Source organism: Phoenix dactylifera, unplaced genomic scaffold, assembly GCF_009389715.1.
Source record: "Phoenix dactylifera cultivar Barhee BC4 unplaced genomic scaffold, palm_55x_up_171113_PBpolish2nd_filt_p 000294F, whole genome shotgun sequence".
Classification (NCBI taxonomy): Eukaryota; Viridiplantae; Streptophyta; class Magnoliopsida; order Arecales; family Arecaceae; genus Phoenix; species Phoenix dactylifera.
In genome coordinates, this window is record NW_024067773.1 from 467,725 (window position 1) to 477,981 (window position 10,257).

General features: G+C 37.2%; 2 protein-coding genes and 1 long non-coding RNA gene across 5 annotated transcripts; all 3 read right to left on the bottom strand.

Moving 5' to 3' along the window:
• Positions 1-1,174: 1,174 nt before the first annotated feature.
• LOC120105473 (nicotinate-nucleotide pyrophosphorylase [carboxylating], chloroplastic-like) lies at positions 1,175-3,479 on the bottom strand. Of its 3 annotated transcripts, XR_005507879.1 has the most exons (4): positions 3,146-3,478; positions 2,996-3,059; positions 2,011-2,432; positions 1,175-1,323 (listed from the first exon to the last, which is right to left on the bottom strand). XR_005507879.1 is itself a non-coding variant. In XM_039117995.1 (3 exons), the coding sequence occupies exons 1-3, from the start codon at positions 3,380-3,382 to the stop codon at positions 2,764-2,766; spliced, it is 411 nt and encodes a 136-aa protein (XP_038973923.1). In that variant the 5' UTR covers positions 3,383-3,479; the 3' UTR covers positions 2,629-2,763. The 3 variants fall into 3 exon arrangements, 2 of the variants coding, with proteins under 2 accessions (XP_038973923.1, XP_038973922.1); XM_039117995.1 differs by lacking the exons at positions 1,175-1,323; positions 2,011-2,432 and adding an exon at positions 2,629-2,820 and having other exon boundaries at positions 2,943-3,059; positions 3,146-3,479; XM_039117994.1 differs by lacking the exons at positions 1,175-1,323; positions 2,011-2,432 and adding an exon at positions 2,646-2,906 and having other exon boundaries at positions 3,146-3,466.
• Positions 3,480-3,947: 468 nt separating this feature from the next.
• On the bottom strand, positions 3,948-5,123 carry LOC113461576. The gene is made up of 3 exons (XM_039117993.1): positions 4,868-5,123; positions 4,674-4,779; positions 3,948-4,593 (listed from the first exon to the last, which is right to left on the bottom strand). Exon 3 carries the CDS (start codon positions 4,582-4,584, stop codon positions 4,006-4,008), a length of 579 nt encoding a protein of 192 aa, XP_038973921.1. The 5' UTR covers positions 4,585-4,593; positions 4,674-4,779; positions 4,868-5,123; the 3' UTR covers positions 3,948-4,005.
• A 121-nt stretch (positions 5,124-5,244) lies between these two features.
• Positions 5,245-5,765, bottom strand: LOC120105474. The gene is made up of 3 exons (XR_005507880.1): positions 5,683-5,765; positions 5,523-5,598; positions 5,245-5,299 (listed from the first exon to the last, which is right to left on the bottom strand). It is a non-coding gene; the product is annotated as an uncharacterized LOC120105474 (long non-coding RNA).
• Positions 5,766-10,257: the final 4,492 nt, after the last annotated feature.

Here is a 10,257-nt window from a genome sequence, read left to right on the forward strand (position 1 = left end):
ATTCCTAAGTACACAATCTACAATATGTATCAAGTTTCCTAAATGAGAAGCCAACTCTCGAGTTTGTTTAGCGAACTTCGCATCTTGGACTACTGGGTTGTTAGTGCGCACAGGCGGCGAGCCACAGAAGAAGCCTGCTTGGTTGTTCATGTCTGAATCACCATCAGGATCATCCTGAGAAGGACCAAACTTTAAAAAAGTTGGATACGAAAACTAATAAATTAAGACTAAAATATCTGTTACATGATTTTGAAGTAGACGGGTACCTTGTTCAAGATAATTTCAAGGATCTCCGGACCACAATCCCCTCTATGGACAGGCAAAATGCTGGAAAAAAATAAAACAGAATCAGGGAGATGCAACCTTGGCGCCGGCATTGTAAGAATATAACGTTGAAAAGATGAGGGCATTGCGTCATGCATGCTTTACGGGCTTTATCTCTTGCTGGTTAGTTCAAAGTCATTAACTAATATATGTTCACTGGATGCTGACTCATCTTATTGAAATCACTTTGGAGAAACATGAAAAAGAAAAAAAGTTCCATCTGCAATGTCAAATATACTAAGAATGACAAATAAGGTCAAAATTCAACCAGCCTTCTACTTTAATTCAAAACTATAACATGAACCAAACTGGCACAAAATTTATCAACAATTATACGCTTTTTTCAGAAGCATTTTCACTGCACGCTGGGAGTGAGCATCAGAAGCATATTCATTGAATAAAATGTAAATGCAAGAAAGAATCACTCACTTGAAGATGTCTGCAATATCATATATGCAATGGCCTCTTGGCAGTGTATATGCCGGAAATCACCAAGCTTCCTTGACTGGGCCAATATTCTGGTTATGAAAATGTTGGGCAAATCAGCATCCAACAATATGTTGCCAATCATACGGAACAAGGGTGCACTGAAAAAACCTGGAAGTTCCTTTTTAAGGTTTTGTTCCCGGTAGCTGGGAGAAATGGCACTGTAGCAGCTTGACTGAGTCTAAAATTAATACATGAGCACAATAAATACCTAACTTGCACTGTACCACCCTGTTTGACCAACAATAAAGAATTAATACATGAGCACAATTAACTACAACCAAAACACAAGGTACCTGTCTAGCAGTAAATAAAGTTCTGGGCTGCTTTTTTTTTTTTTTTTTTTTGGGTACAACAGCTGCAATAAGAAACAATAAGAAAGACATTTTTATTTCCCAACAGCAGCTTAGAGAAACAATTATACATGGCTCACATAGAGTCAATAAGAAAGACAAAAGTTATAAATATAATCTGCAAACCAAGAACAATGAAAGTGGTTGTTGCTGCCGTAATCTGCAAATCAAGAGTCAAAGCAAACGTATTAATAACGCAAGATACACTATAGATGGAAGTCAAATGCAACAAGACTTTGCTATAATAGAGTCAAATTTAATTGCTCAGGAAGTTGAAAGTGTTATAAATATATGTAAAAGCTCGATAAGTTGATACGATGAGCAGTCCATGAAAATTAATTAGGCCGCTTAAGTCACTTTTCGTACCTCTTCAACCTATAAATTAGAAATCAAAAAGTAAGTGATTAATAAGATTAGCAAGAACGCTGCCACATTTTATCATTCAAACAAATAAGAACTTTTCACATGGCACTTGAAGAAAATACCATCACCACCAGTGCTCGTATATGCCCTACAATACATTTCTAGCCTTTCTTCTTAGAGAGAAAGAGATATTAATACTGCTAGTTTAGATGAGAACAACTTGGCATAGAGAAATAAATTCTTTGTCTTCAAGCTCCAAATAATTAGTAAGCACAGATGACTGAAAAAAATAAGAGGACATGAAAGCAGTGAAATATTAGAATTCAATCAAGGGATTTTTTTTTTATTTTTATTTTTTTGTGTGTATGTGTGTGGCAAAAAGGATGTGGCAGCATGTCTATAGTTTTATTATGTTCTTTTGAGAAAGTACATCCATATGGATTAGCATTTGCAAGAGTATATTGACATGATCAGCGTCTTCCACCTGAGTTGGGAGGTCCCAAGAGATCATGTATCAAACCCCTGGTGGAGAACTGATATTATTTGACTACCAAATCCATCAGAAATTGGCATCTTGCATGGAACTTGATTCTGCTCGTCCGATGGTAAGGTATAGATATCCTATAAATGAACTGTAGTGGAAGTATTGTTGTTCCAACACATAACATCATGTTGAAGATTCCTTGGAATAAATAGGCAGTGAGGAAATTAAATGGACCATATCTGAAGGAGTGGTGGTAGTAGCTGTCTTTTTGAGTCAGTTACAACTTACAAGGTTGTAAGTAGTAATTTCTCAAGGCACTCTTCCAAGAGGAACTTCACCTATCAAGCCCCAATACAGTCTTAGCTGCGCTGTCTTTTTGCCCAATAAGAACAAGTGCCCAAGAAGAATACATGAAGACAGTCCTGAAATAAAATGTTAATCACTCGATTGCAGTCATGTGAGAATTACCAAACAGCAAAATCTTCCCAGCATTAGCCTTGCATCCAGAAAATACATCATAACAATTATAAAAATGAGAATGATGCCATAAATCTGAACACATTAGATATGAAAGGCGTGACCTCAATTGATGGAAACCTGGTCTGGAAATTTATGTTTATGTTTTCTTTACAAATTCAAGATGGACTTTACAAAAAAAAGGCAGTATAATTTCAGCTATCTTACCACTACAACCCTAGCAAACCCAACACAACACAATGAATATGTGCATGAAGAACCATGCAAAATGTAAAGCTATTCTGATTGAGGCTGGAAAAAAGACCATGGAATATTAGTTGATACATGGAAAGCTACCTTGGTAAGTGTTGCTATTCCACTCATTCTTTGCATAAAATTGAGGGCAACCCTTTCTGCCACAATAATGCTGCATGCACATCCTTAACATAACAAATAAAAAAGAAAAATAAACAAGCATTCTCATGAGTATAATCAAAAGACCAAGTCATGTTATAATCTAAATTTTTACCATATACTTTGCCAAACTGCATGCCTTTGTGAACATAGTTTCCATCTTTCTGAGACCATTCAACCTATCAAATTATCCAGAAAAATTCTGCTGAATGAAACTAGCGAGCATTATATTGAATCTTGGAGAATTTATAGCAAGGAGTTATACCTTTAATGATGGATCAACCTCATTAAAAATCATCTCTGCAAAAGAAATTCCAGCAATGACCCCATCCTCCTTTGCAATGAAGTGGGCTTCTGCTTTCATGTCCACCGGAACAGTGGCTAAACAAGTTACATCCCCTGTCTCAATACAAAGAAAACAATAAGCTAGATAATCGTCATACAAGTTCTGCAGGACTTCCACTGCAAAATATTGTGCAAATATTTCTGGTTTCTGGAGCATCAAAACATTTGAGAAAAAACAACTGAAGATGTTTTGTAACAAGAACACAAGTGTTAGCGTTCAGTATTATTATGCAGATTCTATGTACAATAGATTTTATGGAGAAGCCTCCTATTTATACAGGATCCAGATCATCTATTCCCTGCGTCTTTGGAAGAAACTATATCTGAATGACCTCTTCTTGCAGAGAAACATGCGAGATCAAAGCCGCAAGTGTTCTGTCTACTCTGAAAAAATTTAAAACAATCTAAAAACATTCATCTCAAAATCGTAAGTACACAATCTACGATGTATCAAGAGTCGACGGCATCATCATCTCTACGAGTAGATGAAGTATCAGCAACCTACAAGAAAAAATACTTTAGAAACTAAAAATACGAAAGTCATCACGCTCATACAAGAATACATTATAATTATATAAAATATTCAAATATATTTAGTTATGTACCGGAGGAGCAAATCTCTGCAAAAAAGATGAAATATGGTCAAGCTGATCCTGCAAATATGGTCAATATTTGGTTAAATGATAAATTTATACTAAATAAAGGACTAATAAAAGAGAATATAATAACTCATTCAACGTATGCTTCATAAATTGTACTTACCATTATGAAACTACATTCTCATTCAACATCCATCCTGATCAAACTCATTGGCGCATTTACTTCATCAGTTGGCACAACATTATAAGGCATACACTGAGTATAAGTATCATCGTCCTCCTCTTCCAACCTTTTTCCCATATCATACAAGTCCCTAGGTTTCGTCTTAATAACAAGAGACCAATTTTTATCTTTTGAGTCTTGTACAAAAAATACTTGTCGAGCTTGAGATGAAAAAACAAATGGATCATCTTTCAATAGCACACCTGTATGTATCAACCTTGAAAAATTTACTAGTGTGAAGCCATTTATATCTTGCCTCAAACCTCTAGGTGAGTTTATATCCACCCAATTACATCGAAATAATACTACCTTAAACTTTCCATAATAATCCAACTCATAAATATCTGTTAGAGCACCATAATAATTTTTCCCATCCGCCTCAACCATTACTCCACTATTTTGGGTTTTTCTAAATTTCTCACGCTCTTGAGTATGAAATTTAAAACCATTTATAATAAACCCATCATATCTGTTGACAATATTATTCGGACCTCGAGCAATGACTATTAACTCCTCAGAACAATTCCTCTCCATCATCACCGGTACCTAAAAAAAATTATGGAAGTAATGATTAATTTCTCTCTACAAAAATTTTAAAACAAAGCTTAATATATTAGACATCTAACCTGTTCGAAAAGCCATTCTGGAAATAACTCAACCAACCATCGTTGCTCAATCCTTGGTGTAGGACGAATGTTATGGTTGAGACTTCGCTGAGCTATTAAAAATTCTCTGCACGATCAGAAAATCATTAATTAAAAGCCAATATTACATTCTTCTGACATGACAGTAAATTTAAATTTTAAGTAACCGTACTAACCTGCGAGACTCGGATATTATATCACTATGAAGTAAGACATAGCGATGTGCCTGTGCCAACGATTTCTGGTCAAGAACAACACTTTCAACTTTTCCCAAAACTCTTCCGCCAGATGAGAACTTGTAAACATCTGCATTCTCTATGATATCACAATTCCTTTGAGGTCGATTGAAAACCGTTTCAACACCTTCAAGATATCTCGAACAAAATGTCAAACACTCCTCAGCAATATATCCTTCAGCAATCGAGCCCTCGGGATAGGTGAAGAGCAGAACCGTTTACACATTTTTGACATGGACATAAAATCTTTCCGTTCATATTAGATTTCTCAAAAGCAAACTTAATGAAATTCTGAACTCCATCCAAATATTCAGCACTAGATCTTAACTTATTTATCCAACTTTTGTCCATTCTATTAGAATACCGATTGAACTGCAGTATTTAAAAAAAAGATAAACAAAATTAAGTAAAATGCAAAGTAATTAATGTAATTAATGTTCATGTGCTGCACCCTACCCATCGTGCGGATTTATTTCCCACAATGGGGTCCACTTGTAATTAAAGGTCCACATGTAATTAAGGCACGAAACCAAATGCAACAGAATAAGTATATTATGCAGCTGAATGGAATGAGAATGAGAAAGAGAAAGGTTACCACTCAGCAAGCTTAAAGTTTGCAGATAACAGTGTCGGTGAAAGGGGTGAAAGAGAGGGCTCTTCACCTACAATCCCTGTGGATGTACCAACACAAGCATGAACACATGAAATTTATTTAAGAATGTCAACAACAACCAGTTCGAGAAACATCAACTCACCTACTGTTTGATTTCTTATCCTTGCAAGTTGTTGATATGTTTAAATGTCCGAATATGTTGTCTGGAATGAAGATAATGCTTCTCAGAAGATTTATGGTGATCAAAGATTAGAAAAACAACAAAAATAAAGAAACTTTGATTATTGAACTATCTATTATATTTCTTCACAAAAAAAATAGAATTGGTGAGAACTAACCATAAATAGTAGCAAAAACAAGACCACCAGTAACAACATATAGCATCATTAATTTGTAAGGCATCAAAGTTTTTGAATCAGTCATGGGCAATTCATGAGTAAATCATAAAATCTATGATAATGGCAAATAATTAAATATTCTTGATAATTAAAAAAAAAAGCAGTACTAAGGATATATGAAAACATAAAGAGGATAAAACCAGTGAGGTACCTACCAGAGGGTGCACAGTATGAAGCTGAAAACGTAAAGAGGATAAAACCAGAAAATCTGCAAAACAATGGTAAGTAGATGACAAAGTCAATATATAAGATAACAACAAGCAAACTTTAAAGCCATTTATGTATTACATGTATATGAAAAGAGAGAAAGCATAAAGAAAAGAAAAACAACTAAGGATAGCATTGATATAGAGAGATGATATGTTAAACTATTACCAAGAAATTTTTCAAAATCACGTACACTAAAAGCAATATGGTCATAGGCAAACTATCAACAATAAGAATGAATACTCTTGGGGAGGTTGAAGTTCAATGATGATTATACACCTGATCTGACAGTGCAAACTTCAGTTTGCTATTTATTTCTTATTCCAAAGTGAGAGTCTAGGATTCCATCTTTAAAAAATTAAAATTAAAAATAATAGTTTATATTCATTATGCATAGGGATATGTATAGTTTGTTGCAGATGTTCTACAGACTTAATGAGGGCAAGAATAGATTCAAATTTAAAAGGTAAACTTTTCTAGTATAAGGTAATCCAAAATTTTCCACAAAAATAATTAACGGTATCTGCAATGGTGAATGATTATTTTAGATAACTAGAATATAAAAAATGGTGAACTTCCTCTAACCAACTTATGATGTTTTGACCAATTTTACAGCCTTGAGCAGGCCAAGAGGCGTGCATATTGTTTTCTTAAATGCTTTGAAATTCTTAGGACACCCACTTACTACAGCTACCTCTGAGGGAATATATAGATATGGTTGTTGAAGAGAATATAGGAAAGTGCATGGTGTGGCATGGGAGTCCCTTTGAGAAGCATAGGAAAACTAGGAGCATATCCTCAACTACATACATCATAATATTCCACTCAAGAACAGAGTGAGAAGAATTTGAAGACCCCAAACCATACTTTCCCTGGTAGTTGAATTTGTTACTGTACTTGCTATTAAAGCACCCTACCACCGTCACTCTTCCCCCTACTGGAAGTGTTTCAAATGGACTACACACTATAAAAATTAATTTATTGACTAGAAGTAATGATAAATACCGTAGAGCACTTACATAGAAAATCTGAACAAGGATGAAACGTAAGAAGGAATAAAGTGCTAAAGCTGCTTTATGGTCGCAAAGACTCTGTGAACTTAATTTTTCACATTGATCAGGTAATATCCACATCAGGGTTGGGATGACTGCAGACTTTAGTGTAAATAAACTGCACAGAAAAAAGAAGCTAACAGTAAATAAATCGCAAACACATAAAAATTAACAAAGTAGCTGTACAGGTATCAGCTCAACCCCCTGTATGACTATAACTCGTTAACCATTAACTACAAGAAACACGAGATCAGATTGCTGTCGAGTGCAAATAAAATAGCACATAGATATCACGAAAATTAATGCTTGGGACAAATGCCCATTGTTTCACAACCAAAAAAGAAGTTTAATGAAAGAAAGAATTTGACCAGTGCCAAGAAAACCATCTTTGATAACCAATGTTTTCATTTCTGTTTGGTTTTCTTCAATAATCTAAAGAGATAACCACTTTTAAGAAACGAGAGAAGAAGAAGGGAACCGGAGTGCGAGGTCGACGGTGGCGGGGAAGCGAGATGGGGAGGCGATGGATTAATGTCGGCGCGGGACGCCGATCGGAGCTCGGAAAGCGAGATGGGGAGGCGATGGATTGATGTCGGCGCGGGGACGATGATCGGAGCTCGGGAAGCGAGATGGGAGGCGATCGGAGCTCGGGGACGCCGATCGGAGCTCGGGAAGCGAGATGGAGAGGCGATCGGAGCTCGGGGACGCCGATCGGAGCTCGGGAAGCGAGATGGAGAGGAGAGGAGATGGGGACCCTTTTGAATGAGAGGAGAGGAGACGAGACGAGACTTTTTAAGGCAGAGAGGGTTGGAAAGGATTTGGCCTACGACGACGCTTATAAGCGTCGTCGTAGGTCCAGCTTACCGCAACGCTTAAAAGCGTCGTCTATTCTAATGATGTACCGACGCTTTTAAAAAGCGTCGGTAAAATTTGGCGCTGATCAAAACTATCCCGACGCTTTTTCCTAGCGTCGGGAAATGTACCTTTTTCTGTAGTGAGACATGGATGGGTTGGGCGCAGAGTGCGAGCGTTCGAGTCATCAGTTACTTAGATAGTTTATTTGATACCAGTGAACATTGAAAGCTACTGTAATTGAACCAATTTGATTATTTGAATATATTGAATTTATCTATTTACATTAATTAATTAATTACGGAATTATCGGATTTTTGTTGGTTTCCACTTATTTTTTTCATAGACTACAAATTTTTTATTCTCGTGAGATCGAAGATTGTAAGCAAACACGGCGCCCAGACATCTGGAGAAATCAGTATCGCCGTAGTTCCTAAGACCTTGCTAACTATAAGGACCTTGTCGTAACTTTAGCCTCTGACAAAAGTAAAAGCTTCGGGAAGGACGGAGATATGACCTTTGAAACGAGAAGTACGACGACGAGCCAGTAGTCTAACGATACAGATGCCGTCAAAGACAACCGCCTCACCGTATACCAAACGATCTTCGAAGAAATATATATAAAATATCTCCCCCAAAGACTAGCGAAAATAAGCATCCGGGATCCACTCCTGGTTCTTTCAGTGCAGTATTAACTTTCCGAGGTTCCGTAGTTTATGTCCGCCACAGCCTGAGAAACCGTGGATTCATGTTTGAAGGATGCAGGCGACTGCGAAGAAAAATCATTCAGCAATGCGCATTACCCAGACACAGAGATCAAATCACCCCACATGAGATCTCAATCTGTAAACTATTTTGGACATTGTATCGATAGCACGAAAATGTCAATGGATGTGGTGCAAGAGTTCAGCAAAGATGGTGGTATGGAGGAGAACAACTCCAGCAGCCAGCATTTTAAGGTAAGTGACGGTCCTGCAATTGTAACAAATCAAGATGCTGAACATGATGAGGGGCAAGCTTGCACTCGGATTGACGCATCTGGGTTGCCCTGCCAGATAAATAACCACAAGCGTATCGGGAGGGAGAATGCTTCCTTCTTTTGGCAAAAGACCAGGAAAAATATTGGAAGTATACAGACTCGTGACAGGAAAAGATCTACGGTTGTTGAGGTGGAATAGGAAAGAGATTGGAAATATTTTCAGAGGGGTAGAGGAAATTGAGGAGGCCATTACTAGGCTACAGTCTCAGGAGACATTAAGGGGAGGGTTGTTGGCAGGGCAGTTGACTGAGCTCAGATCACTTCTATCTTTGCATGATTCTCTCCTTCGCCAACAGGAGATTTTTTGGAGGCAGAAGTCAAGGGCTTAATGGATTTTGGAGGGGGATCGAAATACTAAATTCTATCATCAATCGACACTAATCAGGAGGCAGAGGAATAGGATCAGGACTATCAGGGGAGATGATGACCAGACGACGGAGGAGCCGGATATGATTAGTCGGATGTTGGAACAGTTTTTCAGAGCTAGATGGACTGAGCAGATAGGGAGTGAGATTTCTACCGATTAATCACTTCTTTTTGTTTCAAGTGTTTAGACTGAAGTAGCCACTTGACTAAGGCACTATTTGAGGAACTTTTGGAGAGCCAAAATGCAATTTCTGGCCATCCAAAAGCTCTTTTAGATAAAATAGGAGTGTTTGGTAAAATGATATATTTTTAAAAAATTTGACAAACGATTGTATTGACTCGCAACTCCGACTCATTAGACTTTGAACGAGTCATGGTGCCAAATTACTAAAGATATCCCTTCTTTTTGTTTCAAGTGTTTCGACTGGAATACCCACTTGACTAAGTTGCAGGAGTTCAGAGGATAAAAGTATATCCGACAGAAGAATATACAAAATGAGTTATTTCTCAAATAAAAATAAATTAAAAAAAGGCTACAAAGTGAATTGGTGCAAGAGTTCAAGCGCAATGTCTACATGGCATTGTGTACTTGGTGAGAGTCGGTTTTTGAGGATTTCAACAATAAATTATATTCTAGACATCTTGTAAAACCTCATAAAAGAAAAAAAAAAGAGGCTCATGGGTGGGCCCGAAGAGGCCAGGCCTTGCCCGACCTATGCTCGGCCCATGGGGAAAAAAAGGGGAAGAAGACCGTAGCTGGGAGTCTTTTTCCTCCCCGAATCCGGTGGAGACGAAGGCATCTC

Coding starts and splice junctions, on each gene's coding strand:
- LOC120105473 (XM_039117994.1), bottom strand. CDS start 3,382: ATGCTCCAGAAACCAGAAATATTTGCACAATATTTTGCAGTGGAAGTC. Junction 3,060..3,145: donor AGGTTGATCCATCATTAAAG/GTATAACTCCTT, acceptor ATAATTTGATAG/GTTGAATGGTCTCAGAAAGA. Junction 2,907..2,995: donor GCAGTTTGGCAAAGTATATG/GTAAAAATTTAG, acceptor TGTTATGTTAAG/GATGTGCATGCAGCATTATT.
- LOC113461576 (XM_039117993.1), bottom strand. CDS start 4,584: ATGATGGAGAGGAATTGTTCTGAGGAGTTAATAGTCATTGCTCGAGGT.